The sequence below is a fragment of the Drosophila willistoni genome, assembly GCF_018902025.1.
Source record: "Drosophila willistoni isolate 14030-0811.24 chromosome XL unlocalized genomic scaffold, UCI_dwil_1.1 Seg142, whole genome shotgun sequence".
NCBI lineage: Eukaryota > Metazoa > Arthropoda > Insecta > Diptera > Drosophilidae > Drosophila > Drosophila willistoni.
This window is the reverse complement of record NW_025814053.1, coordinates 5,852,262-5,876,426: the sequence shown is the minus strand read 5'-3', so window position 1 is coordinate 5,876,426 and position 24,165 is coordinate 5,852,262. Positions and strand designations below refer to the sequence as shown.

At 37.5% G+C, this 24,165-nt stretch overlaps 3 protein-coding genes and 2 long non-coding RNA genes across 6 annotated transcripts; 3 read left to right on the top strand and 2 right to left on the bottom strand.

Annotated features, from left to right (window-relative positions):
* Positions 1–392: 392 nt before the first annotated feature.
* On the top strand, positions 393–1,711 carry LOC26528923. The gene is made up of 7 exons (XR_001450549.3): positions 393–482; positions 744–841; positions 900–987; positions 1,047–1,152; positions 1,215–1,258; positions 1,331–1,396; positions 1,455–1,711. It is a non-coding gene; the product is annotated as an uncharacterized LOC26528923 (long non-coding RNA).
* Positions 1,712–3,043: 1,332 nt separating this feature from the next.
* LOC26529372 lies at positions 3,044–4,310 on the top strand. The gene is made up of 7 exons (XR_001450551.3): positions 3,044–3,139; positions 3,338–3,435; positions 3,494–3,581; positions 3,641–3,746; positions 3,809–3,852; positions 3,929–3,994; positions 4,053–4,310. It is a non-coding gene; the product is annotated as an uncharacterized LOC26529372 (long non-coding RNA).
* Positions 4,311–6,410: 2,100 nt separating this feature from the next.
* LOC6644632 (casein kinase I) lies at positions 6,411–11,017 on the top strand. Of its 2 annotated transcripts, none has more exons than XM_047011608.1 (5): positions 6,411–6,688; positions 6,747–7,524; positions 7,582–8,065; positions 8,631–9,386; positions 9,443–11,017. In XM_047011608.1, exons 1-3 carry the CDS (start codon positions 6,595–6,597, stop codon positions 7,694–7,696), a joined length of 987 nt encoding a protein of 328 aa, XP_046867564.1. In that variant the 5' UTR covers positions 6,411–6,594; the 3' UTR covers positions 7,697–8,065; positions 8,631–9,386; positions 9,443–11,017. The 2 variants fall into 2 exon arrangements, with proteins under 2 accessions (XP_046867564.1, XP_023032741.1); XM_023176973.2 differs by having other exon boundaries at positions 8,122–9,386.
* A 9,611-nt stretch (positions 11,018–20,628) lies between these two features.
* LOC6644633 (probable ADP-ribosylation factor At2g15310) lies at positions 20,629–21,686 on the bottom strand. The gene is made up of 2 exons (XM_002067505.3): positions 20,916–21,686; positions 20,629–20,855 (listed from the first exon to the last, which is right to left on the bottom strand). The coding sequence occupies exons 1-2, from the start codon at positions 21,684–21,686 to the stop codon at positions 20,700–20,702; spliced, it is 927 nt and encodes a 308-aa protein (XP_002067541.3). The 3' UTR covers positions 20,629–20,699.
* Positions 21,687–22,445: 759 nt separating this feature from the next.
* LOC111518894 lies at positions 22,446–23,358 on the bottom strand. Its single transcript, XM_023177025.2, has one exon. It carries the CDS (start codon positions 23,219–23,221, stop codon positions 22,619–22,621), a length of 603 nt encoding a protein of 200 aa, XP_023032793.1. The 5' UTR covers positions 23,222–23,358; the 3' UTR covers positions 22,446–22,618.
* Between the last annotated feature and the right edge of the window lie 807 nt (positions 23,359–24,165).

Genomic DNA, 24,165 nt, shown 5'->3' with positions numbered 1-24,165 from the left:
TGGAGAAGATTAATGCTAATCCAAATTAGAGTCATCATTAAATGCTCCATAATATAATTACTTTGTTTTGATATAGAGCAAAAGATATCAGACAGGCATTTTCAGGAAGAAGCGTAATGGATTGGAAAAGCCATAAGAAGTCAGTTCTACGCGATAAAAGTAGCACTTGTGTTTTAACTTATACAAACTTTTGACACTTCTCATGTTGTTGTTACTAATCGATTGTGCCTTTATCAACACTAATTTCGATAATCGAAATCGAAAGGTTTAAATCTAAGTTCAAATTTAGACACATCTAGTTGGCCTTGATTATGAATCAAGTTGGCCATGCTTTTCAAATGAAACGAAATTTCATTGCCAAAAATCAACGTACCTAGAACGAAGCCCCATAGAAATCAGTTTACAGCCAGAGCTCGTCTGGTGTAGATTAATATATTTGGCAGCAACAATATCCCAAAATTCAAAATTATTGTGTAAACCGGGTAAGCAAAAAGGACCACAAAAAAAAGTCCAAAAAAGTAAAAGTAAAAAAAAATAAAAGTAAAAAAAATAAAAGTAAAAAAAATAAAAGTAAAAAAAATAAAAGCAAAAAAAAAATAAAAGTAAAAAAAAAATAAAAGCAAAAAAAAATAAAAGCTAAAAAAAATAAAAGAAAAAAAATAAAAGTAAAAAAAAAAGTGTGAAAAAGTGTGAAAAGTGAAAAAAGTTGCACAAAAAATTAAAGTAAATGTTTTAAATTTCAGATTTCAGGTGTTAAATTTATATACACTAATACTTTAATAATGGCAATATTAAAGTAGATAGTTATATATATCTTGGAATTTTCCGGTACTTTTTAGGCGTAAGTTCGAGTTTATAAATTACCTTTAAAATCCAATTAAAAGTCAACCTAAATTCAGGTGCTCCTAAGTTAACGCGCACATCTTGGTCAAACGATCCCATCCCCCTTATTAAACCAGTATCCCCTCTGGGAAATGCGTACACACGGTAAGCATTACAGCAAAGAAATCCTTTGAAACTGAGTAAAATTTTCAAATTTTCTACAGTTTTAATTCTGCAAATACTCGAAGTATGTTTTCCATTTTGTTAAGTTGCTTGAAATAAGCAATAAATCATGTTTGCATACTCAGATATTTATATTTATTCATTTTGGTGAGTGACCTACTTTTTGATTTAAAAACTGAATGTCCTTTTAAAAAATGTACTCCCTTTAGTTTACTTAGCCAATTTTAGCCGTATACAAAATCATCGGCTTTTGGTGAGTTTTACATGCACGAAGAATTTTAATATAATTCTTATGGAAATCATTTTTTTTTTTTCTTGACAAAAGCACTTACACACTGGCAGGTTGGTTTTTCTGTTTCATTTAAAAGCAAGTCATTGAACTACCCATATGGTGAGTATTTACGAATATATAACGCATCTGTTGCATCTCATGCACTTTGTCGTTCTAGGTGACCAAAAATATTGAAAAAGGATCTACCGAGCGACTAAGGCTCAGTCGCGGAAGAATAAAAAGAAGAAGACTTATTAAATGAATCAAGAGAATCGGCATATTTATACATCCTTGAGACGAACATCGACGGTACCACTGCCTATTGCCAGGGCGGCGAGTTTGCGTCCATTGTTTCCAATCTTATATTATTTTTCAAGTTTGATTCTGATTATTATGTTAAGCCATAGAAAATAAAATAGCGCAATTTCAAAGGAATTATTAGAAAAGTTTTCGATTTAGCGAGAGGGAGGGGGTGGAAGAGTGGGGGAGTAAATGGGTGTGAAGGAAGGGATGAACAAACTTTGGCAAACAACAAACAGGCAGCAAATACGCCAACTTATTTATAATGAAGTAAGTAAGTCGTCTCGCCGACTTGGGTATACCATACACCAGGTGAAACAAATATTTAAAATTTCGAAAACCAAATGTATGTCTATTAAATTGTTTTAACATGCCTCATACCATTTGCTATCTCGCTCACTCTACAAACACACGAGCAATCTAGCGCCGCCACTAGCCAACGGCCAATTCTGCCCTTATGGATCGCGTGGCAAAATACGTTCATACGTATATTTTGCATGTTTCTAGTCCGATTTCAATCAAATTTGGTAGTTTGATAGAAATAGATAAGATTTATTAGTCTGCCAAATTTGATCGCGATGGTCAAAAAATTGCAAGAACCAATCGGTTTTTTCTAAATTATGGAGGCGGAAGTGGGCGTGGCAACATATTAAAATATATGTATTCTGCGCGCATACTAAGCCAGTATACATACTAAATTTGGTGAGTTTAGCTTTGTTAGTTTTCGAGAAAATCAGTTTTGATTAATTTTCGGGGGCGGAAATGGGCGTGGCAAAATTTTTAAATAATCAATATCTGCGCGTCTATTAAGCTAACTTACATACCAAATTTAATGTCGGTAGCTTTCATAGTTTTTAAGAAAATCAGAGTTATGTAAATTCCGGGGGCGGAAGGGGGCGTGGCAAAAAGTTGGAACAATTATTTTCTGCGCGCTAACTAGACAAGTATATAACCCAAATTCGATGTCTCTATCTGCCATACTTTTTAAGAAAAACAGTTTTATGTAAATTCCGGGGGCGGAAGGGGGCGTGGCAAAAATTTGAAACAAACTCGATAAGCGTACATACTACGTGTAGTATAGTAGTAGTAGACTGCATACCAAATTTGGTGGCTCTAGCTCTTATAGTCTCCGAGATCTAGGTGTTCATACGGACGGACGGACGGACGGACCGACGGACGGACGGACAGACGGACATGGCTAGATCGACTCGGTTTTTGATCCTGATTAAGAATATATATACTTTGTGGGGTCGGAGATGCTTCCTTCTGCCTGTTACATACATTTTGGCGACTTTAATATACCATTTCACCCTATGGGTGTATGGTATAATAATCGAAATCGAAAGGTTTAAATCTAAGTTCAAATTTATACACATCTAGTTGGCCTTGATTATGAATCGAGTTGGCCATGCTTTTAAAATGAAACGAAATTTCATTGCCAAAAATCAACGTACCTAGAACGAAGCCCCATAGAAATCAGTTTACAGCCAGAGCTCGTCTGGTGTAGATTAATATATTTGGCAGCAACAATATCCCAAAATTCAAAATTATTGTGTAAACCGGGTAAGCAAAAAGGACCACAAAAAAAAGTCCAAAAAAAGTAAAAAAAGTAAAAGTAAAAGTAAAAAAAAATAAAAGTAAAAAAAATAAAAGCAAAAAAAAAAATAAAAGTAAAAAAATAAAAGTAAAAAAAAAAGTGTGAAAAGTGTGAAAAGTGAAAAAAGTTGAACAAAAAATTAAAGTAAATGTTTTAAATTTCAGATTTCAGGTGTTAAATTTATATACACTAATACTTTAATAATGGCAATATTAAAGTAGATAGTTATATATATCTTGGAATTTTCCGGTACTTTTTAGGCGTAAGTTCGAGTTTATAAATTACCTTTAAAATCCAATTAAAAGTCAACCTAAATTCAGGTGCTCCTAAGTTAACGCGCACATCTTGGTCAAACGATCCCATCCCCCTTATTAAACCAGTATCCCCTCTGGGAAATGCGTACACACGGTAAGCATTACAGCAAAGAAATCCTTTGAAACTGAGTAAAATTTTCAAATTTTCTACAGTTTTAATTCTGCAAATACTCGAAGTATGTTTTCCATTTTGTTAAGTTGCTTGAAATAAGCAATAAATCATGTTTGCATACTCAGATATTTATATTTATTCATTTTGGTGAGTGACCTACTTTTTGATTTAAAAACTGAATGTCCTTTTAAAAAATGTACTCCCTTTAGTTTACTTAGCCAATTTTAGCCGTATACAAAATCATCGGCTTTTGGTGAGTTTTACATGCACAAAGAATTTTAATATAATTCTTATGGGAAATCATTTTTTTTTTTTTTTCTTGACAAAAGCACTTACACACTGGCAGGTTGGTTTTTCTGTTTCGTTTAAAAGCAAGTCATTGAACTACCCATATGGTGAGTATTTACGAATATATAACGCATCTGTTGCATCTCATGCAATTTGTCGTTCTAGGTGACCAAAAATATTGAAAAAGGATCTACCGAGCGACTAAGGCTCAGTCGCGGAAGAAGAAAAAGAAGAAGACTTATTAAATGAATCAAGAGAATCGGCATATTTATACATCCTTGAGACGAACATCGACGGTACCACTGCCTATTGCCAGGGCGGCGAGTTTGCGTCCATTGTTTCCAATCTTATATTATTTTTTCAAGTTTGATTCTGATTATTATGTTAAGCCATAGAAAATAAAATAGCGCAATTTCAAAGGAATTATTAGAAAAGTTTTCGATTTAGCGAGAGGGAGGGGGTGGAAGAGTGGGGAGTAAATGGGTGTGAAGGAAGAGATGAACAAACTTTGGCAAACAACAAACAGGCAGCAAATACGCCAACTTATTTATAAAAACCCAAGAACGTAATGAAATTCTGTGCATATTCCAATACAAACACACACACACACACACACACACACACACACTTGCACAAGCTTGCTTGAGTTTTTATGCATAACTGTAAGTTCGTTTTGTGCGATTGTCTTCCATTTGGGTGTGTGTGTGTGGTGGGAATACGGGTGTGTGTATCCGTCTGTCTGAATAGTTCGTCCTGGCATGCTGTGTGAGTGTACGTGATGTTCATATTTTCATAGATTCAATAATTTATAAATTTTATATGCTCTTGCTACAGACACACCCACACACAGACACAGACACAGACACACGCACACACTCAAGCGTGCGTGCATTGATCTGCGCTGATTTAAGCATCCTGTCGACAAGTTTTATTGGCATTCCTCTTGAGACATACCTTTACTGCAGGACGAACTAGCAGCAATAGCTTCACCATCAGCATCAGCATAGTGGCCCTTCTTTTCCTCCTCATAGGATTAGGAGGATTTCTTTGTATTAATGTTTAAGATCATGTGTAGAAATAGTCCAATTTGTTTTTTTTTTAGTTGTTTTTCGTACAGATTTTTCAGCCTCGACCATTAGCAAAGAGACATCCGTTGTAAATTTTTACTTGTAATTAGTTGAGTTAGATTAGCTAAAGAAACGCAGAGATTTTTCAAATTATATAACGAATGTAATCAGTATGCAATTATCATTTAGTTTACGAATATAAATATTTATTCATGGGTTTTATTTACTGTCTTTTCTTTGTATCAACAACTCAACTTCAATTTTATACCTAAGATAGAGAGCACTTCTAAAAGACTAGGAAAATAGCTAGAAAATAGCTTCTTACTAATAAAACATAAAAACATGAGGTTCTGATATATAGGAGATGTACATATATGTATATATATAAAGATATAAAGGATACTTTATGGTAAGCTTCAAATGCTATAAGAGAGGATCCATTTTGGAGTAAAGTAAGCCAATAGTTGGCTCTGTTTATCGATCAACTATTTCTTTGGCTTGACATCAATTACCGTTTGTTGTTTCGTTTCAAAACTTTTGCAAACTGGTCCCTTGTCATAGCCACCGTCGGCATTCCCCTCGTCATGGTCTTAAACATTTTCAACTTGTCGTTGCCATCTCACCAAATGTTGTTAGTCAAAACTCCAAAAGGCCTTCTTGGCTTTGTCATTTTTTGTTGTTTTTTTTTATTTTTGTTACTGCTCTTGTCTTCTGCTAACTCACAATTGACACTAACTCCATTTTGTAGACTGACTCTGAAGGGAGAGCTTCGAGGATGATAGAACAAACTCCTACTACTATTGCCATTATCCCACCTCCTGTTCAGCCCTCAGCTGATGCAGCTGTAAGTGAAATCTTTCAGTGCGTGTAAAATGCCGTTGCTCGGTTTTTGGTGCCACGCCCATACACTTGCCCACCCACCCAACAACAACAACAACAACAACAACAACACCACCAATAGCAACAAAAAGGAGTTGGACAACAATGAAATGCTTTTAGCATCGAGCTGCTGCGAACTGCACAGCGGCAAGCAAAATTAAGTTAACAACACAGCAAAGAAAGAAAAAAAAAACACACACACAAAAAGTGGAACAGAGAGAAAGAACAAAAAAAAGTTGTGTGTACTGTTTTTATTGAAAATTGAGTTAAAAAACTGAAAGTGTTGACTATGACGATGGGCGTTGCGAATGAGAACAACATATACATATGTATCTATATTGTCGTGGTGCATGTTCTTGTTTATATCCTAACTGTGTCCGAGTTGATCTTTTCAACCATTTTGTGTACACTCGATTGCCCTGCCCTGAAATGTAGGCAACACTTTTCAGGACCGATAATAATCGGTTTCATTGCGAACACTTTCAACACTTTTCTAATGAAGTTGAAATTTTCTTTCGATCAAGTAACCATTGCTTCTAATTTCAACATGATTTTGGGGCATAGTACTAGAGCTCCCCCTTGAGATATTCACTTTTGTTTCGATGCTCGTCGTGTGCTAACGTGTTCTGAAATTTCTACTAGTAATATTTGTGTATTATTTCGTGTTTTCATTTTTAAGTGTTCCCATATATACATTGTGACTTGTAAATTGTTTGTACTTGGGAATTTTTGGTCTTTGGAATCCTTTGACTAAAATCAAAATGAACAAGATATTTCAGGACAAGCTCTTTGAGGACTTTCGCACCAAGTGCGGCAAGGTTTGCCTAGGAAGATATGTGCTTGTGAGAAAGATTGGTAAGTATCAAGAGAAAGAGAGTCGATCTGAAGATGCTAATGGCTAATGCTGCTATAGGAAGTGGATCATTTGGTGATGTCTATTTGTCAAGAGACACAAAAACCGACCTTCCGTGCGCTGTTAAGGTGGAGCGTAAATCGCTTAAATATGAGGAGACTCTAAGTAAGGAGCATCAAATGTACTTGCGCCTGAACAATCAGGTAGGATTCGCCCGAGTCTATGATTTCGGAGAAGAAGAAGGTTTTCGTTGGATTTCATTGGAATTGTTGGGCTCTTCGTTATATGATTTGAGGAAACGGTGTCGCAATTGCCTTTCTCTAAAGACCGTATTGATGTTGGCTGATCAACTTTTGGCCAGGATCGAAAGCTTTCATCAAGAGGGTTTTATACACAGAGACATTAAACCAGCCAACATGATGATGGGTCTTTGGGGACGCAGCGCATTAAGACTATATCTTGCCGACTTGGGGTTAGCCACTCCATACATTGATCTCGCTACTGGCGTTCACATTGATTTTAAGCCGAGTGGATTGGCCGGAACAATGACTTATTGTTCGATAAATGCTATGAAACACTTTTCGCAATCTCGTCGCGATGATCTCGAGAGCATTGGCTATAATCTTATCTGCATGGCCCAAGGCAAGTTGCCATGGGAAAATCACGACAACGGCTCATCTCCGAAAGCGGTTCGTAAGATTCTAGCCTTGAAGCAGAGTATCACTGCGGAGGAGCTATGCAAAGACTTACCCAAGTGTTTTCTCGACTACATGGTGTATGCAAAGGGACTTGAGTTCAACGAGCAACCTGACTATGCTATGTTACGACGTCTATTTCGGCAAGTTTTCCACCATAATTTTAAATGCTCCATTTAAATACTTTTGTTTTATTACAGCGCCGAGTTTCGCGATGCTGGCTTCGAATACGATTTTCACTACGATTGGATCGCTCGTTCAAGATGCGATAAAATCGTAAAATCCAAGAAATATCTTGGTCGCAGGAGATCCTAAGAAGCCTAATAGATTATCGTAATTTACCAGATTTCAGTACTGACGCTCGTGAAGGTATTGAAACTGAACCACCACCCCCTACCAGAACTATGTATTCCTCAAACCCTTGGCAATAGTCTTAAGTGCTATGGCTGCATTGCTGTATTCCGTTTGCACATCTATATAATGTTTCCCGTATTTTGCTGATCATGAAGGAGTATTGCTCCGGAAGGTCTATCTAATGAAATCAAGTATGCAAGTCATGGTCCTGTATGCTTCGACAAGGTCCTCTGCCAGTCGACGACACATCTAATATAGGTGGTCGTTATATTCTGGAAGGCAGCTTGTTTTCAAAAAAGAACTGTTTATATTGTTACGATGTTTATTTCGGTAATTTATATATCATAATGTTCGAATTACCTATTCAAAGCCTTGATTTTTAACAGCGCCGAGTTTCGGGTTGGCGGCTTCTAATATATAAAGGCTCGAGACGAGCGAAAAGAGATCGTGTACCGATAATCACCTTGGTGTAAGGTATTGAAAATACCAAAACAATAACTCGATTGATAGAACGAAGCGCATATCGCCAATCCTTGGCGATGGTCTTAAGTGCTTCGGGTGTGCCACCTTTTCCCGTGTTTTTCTGATCATAGAGTTGTTTGTAAAGTACAACTAATCGAAGTATACAGGACAACTTGATTTCAAAGTGAATCCCGATTATGTATCAAGAGCGTTGAATATGCTCCCGTTTGCCTTGCAAAGCTCATCTTCTAGGCGACGGCACAACTGATAAATATGGTCGCTATATTCAAACCAAGTCTGGAAGGTTTGATAACGCAAAGGCATTCAACAATCAAGTTGAAGAAAGAACTGTTTATATTATTACGATGTTTATTTCGGCAAGTTATATATCATAATGTTTGAAATACCTATTCAAAGCCTTTATTTTTTACAGCACCGAGTTTCGGGTTGGCGGCTTCTAATATATAAAGGCTCGAGACGAGCGAAAGGAGATCGTATACCGATAATCACCTTGCTGTAAGGTATTGAAAATACCAAAACAACAACTCGATTGATAGAATGAAGCGCATATCGTTAATCCTTGGCGATGGTCTTAAGTGCTTCGGGTGTGCCACCTTTTCCCGTGTTTTTCTGATCATAGAGTTGTTTGTAAAGTACAACTAATCGAAGTATACAGGACAACTTGATTTCAAAGTGAATCCCGATTATGTATCAAGAGCGTTGAATATGCTCCCGTTTGCCTTGCAAAGCTCATCTTCTAGGCGACCGCACAACTGATAAATATGGTCGCTATATTCAAACCAAGTCTGGAAGGTTTGATAACGCAAAGGCATTCAACAATCAAGTTGAAGAAAGAACTGTTTATATTGTTACGATGTTTATTTCGGCAAGTTATATATCATAATGTTTGAAATACCTATTCAAAGCCTTGATTTTTTACAGCACCGAGTTTCGGGTTGGCGGCTTCTAATATATAAAGGCTCGAGACGAGCGAAAGGAGATCGTATACCGATAATCACCTTGCTGTAAGGTATTGAAAATACCAAAACAATAACTCGATTGATAGAACGAAGCGCATATCGTTAATCCTTGGCGATGGTCTTAAGTGCTTCGGGTGTGCCACCTTTTCCCGTGTTTTTCTGATCATGTTGAAGAAAGAACTGTTTATATTGTTACGATGTTTATTTCGGTAAGTTATATATCATAATGTTCGAATTACCTATTCAAAGCCTTGATTTTTAACAGCGCCGAGTTTCGGGTTGGCGGCTTCTAATATATAAAGGCTCGAGACGAGCGAAAGGAGATCGTATACCGATAATCACCTTGGTGTAAGGTATTGAAAATGGACCCACTAGATGGACCCACCAAAACAACAACTCGATTGATAGAATGAAGCGCTAATAGCTAATCCTTGGCGATGGTCTTAAGTGCTTCGGGTGTGCCACCTTTTCCCGTGTTTTTCTGATCATAGAGTTGTTTGTAAAGTACAACTAATCGAAGTATACAGGACAACTTGATTTCAAAGTGAATCCCGATTATGTATTAAGAGCGTTGAATATGCTCCCGTATGCCTTGCAAAGCTCATCTAGGCGACCGTACAATTGATAAATATGGTCGTTATATTCAAACCAAGTCTGGAAGGCTTGATAAGGCAAAGGCATTTAACAATGAAGTTTACAAGGCAGTTTGATTTCAAAAGGGATTCTGATTGAGGACAAACTTACCACTCTTCAATTATATCAAAGGACGAGGCAGCTCGAGTTCAAAGAGGATCTACGACGTCTGTTCGAACAAAAAGTGATCGTATTCTTGAACCTAGAACCATGAATCGTCCTGTTATTAGAAAATCCGTATGAAGTTTCCCTTTGTGAATTAACTGGACTCAGTTCCAATCGAATTCCGATGCTTAGCATTGATCCACTCATGAGCAAATGATTGCTCATTTCAACTATGATAAAATGAATCCGACAAAAAAACAATCGTTTGATTGTGAACCATGTTATGGTGCAAGAAAAACCTTGAGAGGTTTCGTTTCAAGGATCAAAGAGTACAGATTTAGTCGAATCTCGTTGCTCAGAATGGACCCACCTACCAATGCAAGGACTAATCTAACTCTGATTGGATTAATCTAACAAACAATCTTACGCTCAAATCAAAGACGAAGAAAGGATTTTTTTGCACCAAATTACAGGAATCCCTTCTATGGATTGATGAGTCTAGTTTTAGACTAATATCGATGCTCAGGATGCACCCAAACAAGGACTAATTGACCATATATTTTAAATAAGGTTTGATTAATCGGACAAAAAATGATCGTGTGCCTAAGGATTCCCTACATGGATTGAGAAGTCTAATTGAAATCAACATTTTTCGAGATGTTTTATTCCTGACACTCACAAGGACAAGGACCAAAATTCCCACTGATTCCACTTTTCAGATGTTTAGAAGAAGTTTAAAATTTATCAAGTATTTATCACGGATCGATACATCGTACTTTTATATAGGCAGGATAAACATCCTGTTTCTATTTTCCTAAATTGTTTGTATAGTATTTCACTAAAATGAGCACAACTAACTTTTGGACACGCGCCTGCGACGGTATCGACTTTAAAGATCAAGATGAAGGACTCAATTCCATTGCGATCTCAATCACTTTTTTCTGTGTGTTATGTGTCTAGCCTTGGATCAGGCAGACTATGTCAGAAATAATATATATATTTTATACAAAAACTAAATATTGTTTGGGTCTAATTATGTGTCTAGCCTTGGATCAGGCAGACTATGTCAGAAATAATATATATATTTTATACAAAAACTAAATATTGTTTGGGTCTAATTGGTTACAAGGGGGTTTTCAGAAAAGTTTTGAATTTCATTCGCCAGTATTAAAAGCTTGAACAAGCATATAATCGATATATAATACAGGGAATTTACACAGTGGATAAACAATTTCGAATTTCCAGTTAACCAATTTATCTTTGGTGAGAAATCAGTTTTTGGCAGGCAAATGGTAAATAAATATTTGGTTTTCCTATCGATTATCCATGGGCCCAGGCCATCGCTCATTATGTGGACATGTGACACACACGCACACACCCAAAACCTATACCCCCATACCCATAGCTACACACACACACACACGAAAAGGCACAACAATGCGTTTATTATTGTTGTCATTTTTAGTCACTAATCACTCTCGAATAACAAGGAATACTTGTAACGTATAACGAATATCGTGGGGGCCGGCGGCAGTGTCATAATAAAAATAATGATGTGACATAAAAAAAGGAAGAACGAATACAGAAAACAAAATGAAGGAAAAGAAGAAAGAATGTATGAAAGAATAAGCGAAATCCAGAGCATTGCCACAAAATATTGTATATATTTTTCTCTTTCCTAGTGTGTGTGTGGGTGTGTGTCATAAATCTTTCATTGATTGCAAAAGAAGACATCGAAGACAGCGTCAATGTTGAGGGTTTGGGGTTTCGTGGTTTGAGGCGGTGGTGGCTTTGGGCCAGTGGGTGGGGGGTTGTGGGGTTATGGGAGGTCTTGTATGTTTGAGTATTGGGGCGTTTGCTTTTGGTGTCTTGTGGCAAGAAGCGAAATTGTATAAAGCGGCAAAGCTGAAATAGATATAAATATTTTAGCCATTGTCGTGTCACCACCATCGATGGCATCCAGCAGAAATGTTTAGTAGAGAGAAGAGACATGTGGGGGGCTGACAAGGGTAGGGCAAGGTAAAACGAGGCTGTTGCTCTTTATTTATTTTTATAACCAATACCTATACACTCACACACATATAAAAACCGATTTTTGTGTTCAATAGAGGAAATACTCTTTGATTGGCAGACGGGTAATTAGACCTTGGCTGTTGATCAAATTACATAATACACTTATAAATTATTGCCACAAAATCATTATAATATAAAGCTGTAATGTTTCATACCTATTCAATTTTCATTTTCCTATCCTGATCATGAATTATTTTTATACTCTTTTCTACAATATATCTTTCTAAAAGATTACAGTATTAGAAAGGAGTATTTCAGATTTAATGGAACTATAATTATAATTTGAGAAAGACTGAAAATCGATCAGCTGTTAATTTGGGCTAAAATAAATTTCCAATTTTGATTGCTTTTTGTTTTCAATAATTCTTTAAGAATTGTTTATATTTTTTGAGCAAATAACATAATCGTTAGAATTTGCAATGAACTTCTATAGATTCTTGTCTTAAGGGTATATAAAAAGAGTGTTCTAAGGATCAGTTGAGTTGCGTCAAATGCGTGTGTGTGTGTGTGTGTGTGTGTGTGTGTGTGTGTGTGTGTGTGTGTGTGTGTTAGAGTGTATAGGTGTGAGTATGAATATGTGCAAGTGTGCTGGTTTCTTTTTATTTTTGTATTTTTATAGGAGTTCGTTTATCTTGTTTATCGTGGATTTCATTATGGCTCTGTGGTTGCATGTCTTTTGCTTTGCGGTGGCTTATGCCGCCGTTCGATTTTCAAAATGTAAATCTCTTGTCGTCGTCCTTCTCATCTTCATTCTCATCCTGGTCGTCTTCGTTGTCGTCGTCGTCGTCGTTTGTCAACATGTCGACTGCGCTGATTGGTGATTTTGATCTGAATTATTAAGTTGCTTTTAATGCGTTTGCTTTTGGCTCTTTTCTCTGGTTCTCTCTGTCTTTTTCTCTTCGTCTCCCAATTTGTGTGTGTGTGTTTGTGTGTGGGTGTTGATTTTATGTCGTTTTGAGTGAGAAACAAAGGATGAATCAGGAGCAACAACCAAAGCGGATCATTAGGCAATTGCCTTATTGTTATCCTGGTCAATTTTCGATTTTCCTTTTCATATTACTGAACTTGTTTCAAAGCGATTCGACTCATTGTGTTATTTTTTTTGTTTGTCGAACCCGAAAACTCGCAAAACTAATTAAGCTTTAAGAAATAATGTAAATGCTAAATCTTTGTTTGCAGATCAGAGCTTTAGCCTTAGATAAGGCTTATTAAAAGTCGCTGAATAAGGACTCAGGACTGATTAAGTTGCTCATCAAACATCTCTGGAAGACTGCAAAAAACTAAAAATTACTATTTTCAAAAGTGATAAAATACCTTTTATTTCTTGTAAAAAAAAGGCCCAGCCTTCCCTAAAACAAAAGAGGACAAATGAATACATACATACCTAAGGAAATGAAAAACTGATGTTGGGAGTTTTCACGTAAAACGGAATGCAAGCAAATTAAAAGTGCTCGAAATAGACGACACAACGAATAATAGTTAGAAAGATAGAGAAGAATATAAAGACGACTAAGCCAATTGCAATTGTTCATTGTTAAATTGTTCACATTTTTTCTGCCCTGTTGAAATAAAAACATTTATTAGAATATATGTATGTATATCTTACGTTTGGTACATTGCTCCATAACCATAACCATTTCCATTCGCTCGGTTATCTCTATCTATATTTTGTATCTGTATCTTTCCTATCTCCCTTTGTCGCTCTCACTTTCTCAGCAATTTCTCATTTCAATGTTATTTATTCCTGCACAAATAATAAGAGAAACATGCCCATGTCGAAGCCAGGAGAAGTCAGAATCCTTACAAATGTATTGCCCCGCTTTGCCTCCGCAGGCCATGGCGTTGACTTCATAAATATGCCAAACCGGACTCTATCAAAATGCCTGTATAAGGAGCCATATACATAGTAGTAGGAAGGACTAAACAAAATGGAATGGGATGGGGTGGGATGAGGCGCTCCAATGGGTCGGTGTGCTGGCTTGTAAGCAAAAGTTGAACATAAACTAAGCAAGTAAATTGAGACACGACGGACACGTGAGTTTGATAGATTGAAGGATATACACACACACACACACACACACACACCCAGAGACTGAGAGTGGAGGGATGAGGAAAGAAAAACGTTGCCTAGCATCACATCCTTGTGCTGTTGTTGTATGCGTATTTCATTAACGTCGCCTTTGAAAATCCATTCATTTATCAAAAGAGCCAACTTGAACTTTACGCAGATACTGCAACAATTTGGTCTAGGCGAGCTGAGGCAAGGACCAAACGATTCAGCTAACCCACCAAACAAACCCCTCAACGTTTGCCTCGTAAAAACGCTCAAAACGAACAAAAAAAAAAAAAGGGATCAATGAAGTGTATGTGCCTAAGAATCTGTCATTTATGACACATGACATACTTTATGAGCCTGACCAGAACTAGAACCAAAAACCAGAGCCAACAACAGCAGACGAAGTAACGGCAGCAGCTACGATAATAAAGATAAGCCCAAAGAAAGAATGAAAGAAACTTGGCCCAAAATGCAATTGAAAGTTTGGTTTTTTTCTCTCTTTCTCTCTCTCTCTCTCTCTCTCTCTCACACACACTCTCTGTCCTCATTTTGTTGTTGTTGTTGTTATTGCTCTTCGTGTCTATATTTGTAACTCTTGAAATCAGCTCGTAAATCTCATAGACTTTAGCCTTATCAAAGACATTGACATTGCCTTGTGTGGATTGTTGCCTGTTTTGTGGCATGTAATCCTTTTTTTTTTAACCCCGTCTCCGTCACCGCCTCCGTTTTTTTTTCGCTCGCTCGTAAAGCGCTTGGGAATTTATGTATATAGATATATATATATACATATATATGTATATATTTATGACACTGCCATGTTATACACATACTTATGAATATGAGTTGTAAGAGCCAAGAACACACACACACACACACACACACACATAGCCCACATTAAGGCGCTAATTTAGTCAGAGCAGATTGAAGCAATATTCTTTTCGATTTGCATATAAACAAGAAACTGTCAATTCATCAAATTTCTATAGCAAAATATTCAATACTCTCAAAGTAACTTTGATCTAAGAGACAAGTAGAACCATACATAATATGGTAATAAATAGTTCTATTCAAAGTCAGTTGGCACTTTTGAATAGATTGACTTGAAAATTTGTGGCAAAATGTAGATGAAAGGTTTTAGTTGCCAAGTTAATAAACTCATTGATTGGTGGCTGTATTGTGTTTGCCATTTGGTTATAGAAATTTAATTTAATGAGATATAAATTGTATATTCGAGATACTTGCATGAATAACTTTTTAGAATGTATGAGAAATGAGACAGAGAAAGAGAGAGGGAGAGAGAGAGAGTGAGTAATTTAAATAGTTAATTTGGAGAATCATTCAAGGCATCTTTGAGGTAAAATCTTCAGTTAGATCTACTATCTAAATAATTCAAGAGAATATTTTAATAGAATTTAAAATCGTGGTTGTCTTTTGGGGGAAAAAGTCTTTTGATCAAATTGGAAATAAGTCCTTTTTGAGTCGTTTAGTGTGCTCAAAAGATTAAGTAGTAGATCGATTATTGACCAAATTGTTTAACTAACCAGTTAAAATATTAGTGTAGGGTATATGCACATCAACTATCATTGATTGAATTATCATATCTTTTCGATTTGTTTTTGCATAAATTACACTGAGCGAATGATAGAAGAATTAAAAACTTTTGCATTTTTCTCATCTCTTCTCATTTTTATGTAATAAAAATGCAAATTGATTGAAAGTGTAAAGAAATCATTGATTTAAAGCCAGAACTTGAAATAAACTCTTTACTCTAATAGATAGAAATTCACACCAAAAGGGCGCACACATGCAAAAAAGGAGACAGAGACAGACTGTGCGAGAAATAGAGAGAGAGCGAAAGTGGGAGAAAAATAATAATGTAGACATGTCCTTTGGTCAAATTGTAACAATTGCTCGCACTGACCTCTCTTGGACATCGGTCAGGAAGTTAGCCAACAAAAGGTTCTCAATTTCAATTTAGACAGCAATTGTGTTATGCTAAAAGGATCTACTGTTTTTGTATAATTTCCTGGTGGCAACGCGAAAGGACTATGCATACAATCAAATAAAGTCACGCTGCCGCTTTAACATTTGCGGTCAATGGGAATGAGAGAATTGCATGGAGGGGGGAGGTGGAGAAACTGTAGTGATGGACAGGTAACTGGGATTTTGGGGTGGCAATTTTTCGACAGTTACTCGATATGCTGGACTGTGGGTAGGGCAGGGCAGGGCAGGGATGTGTGGGTTGGGGCTGGCGGATGCCAACAAACTTGCAAAAGGCTGCAGGACATGTGCACGAAATTAATTTGCAGGGTAGCCGAATGAAGGACGCACATACACATGTGTGTGGGGGGAGTTAAGGGAGTGGACATTGACGCTCTTTTAATCCAACATGATATCACCCGCAAAATGCAAAGCGGACGGGACAGAAACTGAAACTCAAAATGAAGCAGGACATCCACATGGACCTGGATGTCGACCTGGACGAGAAACCCAGAACCAGTACCAGGACATGGACATGTGTGTTTGTGTATGTGTATGTGGATGGATGTATGTATGTGGATAGACATGGACACCGACACGGACATGGACACGGACACTTGGCGACTGCAAAAATCCGAAAGCGGATTAAACGTATTCGTGAGAATTCGTCAACGATTTCACACCTGTTCGACAGTTAGCCAGTCAGATAGACAGACAGGCAGACTTTTGGGTGGACGGATGGATAGACAGACGGACGGAGCCAGGCCAGGCTAGGCCAGGCCGGGCTGTTGTGTTCAGGCGGCATAAAATGCCAATTAGAATTTCAAGTTCGCAGCCCGCTGACTCGCCTTGGGCCTGTCAGAAGCGAGCTCTCTTTCTCTCTTTAGGTCTCTCTTTCTCCCTCTCTCTCTCTCTCTCTATTTTTGTCTGTCTTTCGACTTTTCGCAACACAAATTGTTTATGGCCCCCAGGGTACCTTTATTAACTTTATGGCCAGTTGGCGCTAGAGAACCTGACCTGACGTAAGTCCAGTATCCTCTTCACCGCTAGCCTTAACTTTCCATTTTTATGCGCTTCGATTTGGGGGGTGGGGCGGGTGGTTTCTCACACCTCCATCTTGATCTTCTCATTCTACTTCATGCCATCTCTCTTCACCATTTCTTTTACCATTTTGTTGTTGTTGCTGCCTTTTTTTATTTTTTTGGTTTTTCTTGTTGGTCAACGCGTAACGCGGAAATGCACTCAAAATATTAAATGCTTCAGTAGTTTGCAATTATTGCCTTGCCCTTGTGCTTAATTCATAATACCCAGGGAAATGGAAATGGAGTTGGACCGGGGAGTTGGGCAGAGAGTCAGCAGCAGGAGGAGAAGGAACTGGGATAAGTCCCAAGCGAAGAGAGTTTGAGAGTGAACACAGCTGGATTGGCGTGGAATGGCTGGCTCTATACGATCCAATGCGACGCCATGCAAGCATGAGAGCAAGGAGGAGGTAGCTGCAGGCAGGGCAGAGCGATGTGGAGCTGGAAAGTTGAGAAAATTAATTGTGAATTGCAGCTGGGCGCATAAATTGTGAGTTGACCAACTGTTTGCCGGGGGCCGGGGGCCGGGGGCCGAGGGGCCAGGGATGGGGGTTTATACTACCTATATTAATTCGATGAAAAGAGGAATTATCACGATTATGTTTAAGACTTTAAAGCAATTAATATTGATTGGAACTTGAAAGAACTGTATCGCCATTTAGCCACGACTCCTTTACCCTTAAAGTATTTCTGGCCTTATTAAATATGTTCATCAGAACAATTTGAGTTATTAAGACATTTGAGTTTTTGTTTTTAGATCTTAAATTGTCCAATATTATTGACAATATTAATTTAGTTCTAAAATTGAAAAATGGTAAATAGCTTATAATTAAAGGTCCATAAGTTGCATTTAAGTATTTGGAATGGTCAAAAGTTCCAAAGAATTATCTCCATTTGCATTTTTCTGAAAACAAAGTTAGAACATTACTCACACCCAGAAACGAGTTAAACTCTCGATTTGCTTGCTCCCTTGTGGTTGAAGTGCTGACTCCTTTTGACAAAAAGCAGCAAATTTATATGTAGATATATGAGAGCATAATCATAAAAATGCTTGAAAAATGCCGATTAAATCTTTATTTTCTGCCTGGGCGCACGCAACCAACAAGGCTAGAAGGGGAAAAGAACAAAAAACCAGGACGAGATGAAGTGAATGAGGGGAGAAACTGCTAAGGAGACACAGAATGAGAGTGACAGAGAAAGCGTGAGACAGAGGGGGTGAGAGGGCGGGTTGCTAGGATATTTGGTTACACATTTTTAAAGCCGTCTGACTGACTGTTGACAGACATGTGACAGACGAGAAGGGGTTTACTTTTTTTCTTTTCGCCTTCGTTCTTCATTTCATTTTGATACCCTTGCCGAAGCAAAGAAGGGTATTCACATCTGTAATGATTAAGAAAGTTATCTATATAAAGATATATATTTTATATCTTATAACGTAAAGTGATTGTGTATATCAAAACTATTCTTTTAGCTGAAGAAATTCTATTCTATTCTGTTCTATTTTCCTTTCCAAATTGGTTTAATTTTTTATCGTTTTGGAAATGGAAATTTAAATACGGAGAAACTATTATTTCTTATCGCCCCTCTTTATAAAATCTGGAATTTCTAAATGTTTTTATACACAACTATTTGAAATTAAGTTTGAAAAAAAAGTAGAAATATACAGTCGAATCTTACAGAATTGAAAAGGGAATTTTTGGTAATCTAAAAGATAGTTTAAAAACCGTTTTTTTAGTACCTTTGAGTTATCAGAACTCGACTTTCGGTTAAGAGTCAAGATTTGCTCGAAATTGTTAACGTATTTGATCGATACTCATATAAATATGTGAAGATATATTTTATGTTACAGGGTATTTCAAATTTCTACACTTAATTTATTATTATTTTTTGTTGTATATTTTGGTTTTGATCGTGCAACCTGATGATTTAATAACCTCGTCACAAACTGATTAGGAGTGACCGAAATGGGTAAATGGGGTGGGGTTTGAGGGTGATCTGGGGAGGGTGGAGGATGTTGTGGGCCTTGGTCATGGCAATGGGAATGGGATGGAATGCGAAAAAAAAGAAGAATGCTATATGGCAATGGGGTAGCAAATATCTGCTGACAAAAACTAACCACCTCTTGGCCGCCTTTTGCATCTTTGTTGTCACCGCAGCAGGAGTACATAGTTCCATGGATATCCTCTGGCCTCTGTCTGTGTGTGTGTGTGTGTGTGTGCAACGTGTGTGTGATTGATGACAACTCGAATAAGCGATGATTGATGCTTATTTTACACTTTTCGTTACAACACACACACACACACACACATACACACACTGAAAGAGACACGGGCGACACATGTTTATTTATGTATGTGTGTGTGTGTGTGTGTGTGTGTGTGTGTGTGTGTGTTACATATCGGGGATTATTATGAGCACACGTTCGAGCGTCTCCAGACAACGCTGACGACGAGCCGCCGTCGCCGCCATCATCATCATCAATGTCACCCGTTTTGGGTGGCACACACATAGAGAGAAAAAATCTCTTTCTTTCCGCTCTATCTCCCCCTCTCTGTCGCTCTCTCCCTCTGTGTTCAGTGTATTAGTAATTGTTGGTAACTATGTAGCTCTTCTTGTGGTTTGCTTATTGCCGTTCAGCAATACATCATCGACTGGTTGACGGCCCTGCAGACCAGAGACGACCCCAATTCACTCACCCCAAAACCATACAGCACCTTTAACACACACACACACACACACTCTCAATTTGACGAATGCCTGGTAAATGTAATTTAAATTGCCTTTACCAACTAGTATGTATATTCTTTAGTCTTGTCTAGACTTTTAGCTATTGTCTGCCGCATCCATGACATTGGCAAGGTAAAGCCATCATCATCTTGAAATTTAAACTTTATTCGATATGCAAAATGTATCATAAATTATTTCAAAAATATAAATCTCTACTTATGGTCGGGATTTAACTTACTTTACCTATTGATTAACTGACACAAGACAAAATGCCAAAATGATTGTCAGGTGTCTCGAAGAGGACAGGCTATTACATGGGATTTAATTCATATGGACAAACATCTGTGTTTGTGTTTGTTTTTTTTTTTGTTTTGTTTTAACCAATCAATAAAATAGAATATAAAATTAACCTATTTATGAGCAACAGTTTGTTTAAAGCGTTTCTTCATAGGTTTATGAAATCTCTCTCAATTATTTTATAACTTTTATTTTTGTTTTCTTTTTAGAAATATGTGTTGAGTATAAATTTTATTTTAGTCCTGCAGGCAATTCGAATTGTCTGTAAAATGGTAAGCATTTTCGCTTGAAAGAGAAGTATAACTAACTAAAGTTTGATTCTATTCGTTAATCAAAACTAATTGCTATTTTTTATATTGTTAATCACTATACATTAGAAAATCTCATGGTATCTTAAGAAACTGTAGAGCAAATATATTTATTGAGATTGTAAATGATCATCATTATCATTTAATAAAATCTTAAAACTATATTATTTAGGAGAAAAAAAAAACACGACGACAGAACCTGCTTAATATAGTTAAAAATTTGGATAGCCTCAATTTGGTGTTTTTTTTTTGTTTTGGCACTTGTTAGAGGACCTGAGCAGCCAATTCCATTTGTTGCTCCTGTTTTGGCTCCAGGTGATCTCTGGCCTCTTGTATTATGTAAACCGATACAGAGGCTGGGGCAGTGCCAGGACGATAGTGTTGCTGATGATTGGAATCCACTGTGGGAATTGGCCAGAGCTAAAGGTAAATGGTAAAATGGTAAAATTTCACTTTCACAGTAATTAACTTTTAACTCACACGTCTATTTTGGCGACGAAAACGATGTCGATGCACTTGGGCCAACTTGCCGCTACTTAGGATAGACCGTTTGCGTCGCTGCCACGATTCCATATTCATGTCGTACTTAATGCGTTGCTCGAGATTTGGTGCTTGGCTAAGCAATTGCCTCTGCAGCCAGATAATGCCACGCCAACGATCCTGCTCATTGTCCACGTGACAAATGTGTAAAGGGCAATTGCAAGACTTGGCCAAATGCTCTAAATGAAACGTGTGCTCTATGTCGTACAACTGAACACCATCCCGTTCTTGGCGGGCCACCAAGAGCACAGGTTTCCCACTTAGAGCAGTGCCCTGCAGACATTTTGCTAGTCGATCAAAAGTTAATTGCAAATCATCGATGCCCAGACTGAGGTCAAAGCAAAAAATCAGCCCATGAGCCGAGGCATAGTAGTGGGGCCAGAGTCGTTGCATTTCCGTATTGCCACCGATTTCGGTTAAGGAGAGACTAACCGGATGTGGTGTCTGGCCATTGGCTGGCAATTCCATGCGATAGCACCGGACTCCATTCGTTGGCTCTGTATCCTGGGCTTGGCGTTTGCTGCCGCTAAGCAAATGACCCAATTGGGTTTTTCCACTTTGCGGCTGGCCAAGAATTAATACCTTGAATTGCTTTGGCTGCGATGAGAGCGTATTGGCAGTGACAGTTTGCGGCAAGGATGTAGATGTTGTAGATGTATCCCATGACCAGGAGCAGCAACAGCAGCAGCAAGAGAAACACCTTTGACCCATTCAGCACATTTTTTTTGGGTTTTTAATTGAGGTTTTCGCTTTGTTTTTATTTTATGCACCAAAGCAAATGAAATAGCGGGTTCTATTCATGTCAGCTGACTTGGCCCAACATATGTGGGGCGGTTGGCGGTTGTCCTGGGCAACGTGGCACAACGTCGGTGTTGTGGTCACTGTTGTTGTCCTGGTCCACGGTTATGGCCCCGTTGCCAATGGAAACGTTTCAATATAGCAAAACCGTTGAAAAATTTCAAAATTAATTTCTTTTTACCCTACTGTAAACAAGAAAAGCTCTCTAAAAGCTCTGTCTGTTACTGTTATGCCAAGTCCTTAGCTTAATGCAAGGAAATTTTAATCGATTCGATGTTTTTCGAAGACCTCATTCGTTAGATGGCGCTTTTGAGTGTCCCAAAAAAATAAAAAACATGGGGAATTCATTCAAAATTGGGTACATTTTCTTATAATGGGATTTTCACTAACTCAATATAGTTTTACCCCGAAAGTGGGATTTGCAAGGTTATAGATGGTTCAGGGACTTTTTGAATCCAAAATACGGATTGACCCGTGAAGGTGAAATGAAATAAAGCAATTTAACGACAAAGTTAAAACGTTTTGATAAACATTGAATTTCGAATCATTTTGATAAATATATCTCGGATTCTTTTTCATCAAAGAACATCGAACTGAACCAAAAGGCACATGCTTGGAAATCGATAGGTCTGAAATTTCAAATTCTTTTACTCAATTTCAAGTCTGAGTAAATAATGGTGTTATTGATCATCCTTGTTTATTTGACTTGCAGACATTTTACAATAAAATAATTTCGTTTTGATCTTTAAAGAACGGAAGCTTTAAGTGTCATCTTACAGAAATTGCTAGTAAAATAGACAATTTTTAAAATTCGATTATCAAAACTCTGGTGCAAAACTATGTGATCAATTATGCAGCGTGTCGTTTAGGCGACTGGCACATCCGTGACAGAAAAAATGTCGCATGCCACATTGATCAATAGTCATCAAAAACTGAGCCGCATTGATGATGTTGTCGTCATTGTCGTTCTGTTCCCGCTCCTCTGCCCCTGATGGATGTTGAAAAAGTCCAAAACGTATTAGAATTTTGAAGGCACGCTTGGCAACTTGGACAAAGCCAAGAATGGCCAAAGCAATTAGATAACTTATAACAAAGACGCCAATTAAGCCATATGGCCACTTGCCATGCCGCAAGTCGCGGATACGCATAACGGTGAGTAGAACTTGAATCACTTGAAGCAACAGAATGTCCGAGCGCCATCGAAGAAGTGTTAAACCGATGTCAATCAATAGGGCACATGTCACCATTTCATAAAATATCCGTGCCGCAGCAGGCAGACGTGAAAACTTTCGGGGAACGAGATCGCAATCATGCCAGAAGATTACCATTGATATAAATACTATCCAACTGGCTGCATTGGGAGCAGTCGAACATCCATCATTGGTCGAAATTGAGATTCCAAGAATGTGAGGCAGAATTGAAATGGCTAATGCCATTAATGAGACCATTTTAGAGGTGTTTAAGTATGGTGTATATTTTCTTAGTGTGAATTGGAAACAGGAAATTTTTTTAGTTCCTATTTACACTTAGAAATTTTCAATGTTCAACCGTCGATGTAAAATGTAAAACTGAATAAAAATCTCAATACGATCTAAACACATTGATTATTTAGAAAGCAAAACTAACTAGATTAAGTTTATTTTTAAATCATTTGACAAACCTTTCTCTTATTAATTTAAATCACTTCTTTTATTGTTCTTAACTTTTGATTTTTGGCAGAGATAACTTCTTTATATATGAGATCTATAATTTAGTTAGTTACTCTAGCAAAGTCAAGGCAAATCAAAAGAAGAAAGCAGACTTTATACACATGATGATGACTTCAGAGACAGTTACTATTTCAGTTGTGTATTTATATTTCTGTTTTTGGTTCCCTTCTCATCTAATTTGATTTGAATTTCAAATTTCTTACGTGCTCTCTTGTCGTTGTTTTCTTTTGTAGAATTTTGCATTTCACACAAAACATATGTACATAATGTACCTTTGATGAGGCATAACAGCGATTTTGTAACCTTTGGTTAAAAGAAGCCGTGAACTCTTGATACATTCGCCCTAATCGCTGTTTGGGCCATGTTTGCATAGGTTAGGCTTTCGGTTTCGCTCTCTCTTTCTCTCTATGTGTGTCTCTCCTTTAAGCCTTTAGAAAACTTAGTGTCTGCGTCTTGTGGTTGTGGCTACTCTTTTGTATTATTTCATTGCATTTTGGGCAAGAGCTTCTAGTAGTTCCAGTTCCATTTTCGTTTCTTCAGCCATAAGCAAATTGAAAAGTAAGCAAGCTAAACGTTCGTCGAACTTCGGCCCATACAACGAAATTGTCTGGTAGCCTTGAGGCAAGGCTTTTGTGTTCCTCCGGCTGGGTGGCAGCTGCCTCCTCGCTTTATACCCTTAAGCA

Bases quoted from the DNA above. Each gene is read 5' to 3' on its own strand.
- LOC6644632 (XM_047011608.1), top strand. From the start codon at position 6,595: ATGAACAAGATATTTCAGGACAAGCTCTTTGAGGACTTTCGCACCAAG. The intron at 6,689-6,746 runs GTAAGTATCAAG...ATGCTGCTATAG, and splicing joins TGTGCTTGTGAGAAAGATTG to GAAGTGGATCATTTGGTGAT. The intron at 7,525-7,581 runs GCAAGTTTTCCA...GTTTTATTACAG, and splicing joins ATGTTACGACGTCTATTTCG to CGCCGAGTTTCGCGATGCTG.
- LOC6644633 (XM_002067505.3), bottom strand. From the start codon at position 21,686: ATGGGTCAAAGGTGTTTCTCTTGCTGCTGCTGTTGCTGCTCCTGGTCA. The intron at 20,856-20,915 runs GTGAGTTAAAAG...ATTTACCTTTAG, and splicing joins TTCGTCGCCAAAATAGACGT to CTCTGGCCAATTCCCACAGT.
- LOC111518894 (XM_023177025.2), bottom strand. From the start codon at position 23,221: ATGGTCTCATTAATGGCATTAGCCATTTCAATTCTGCCTCACATTCTT.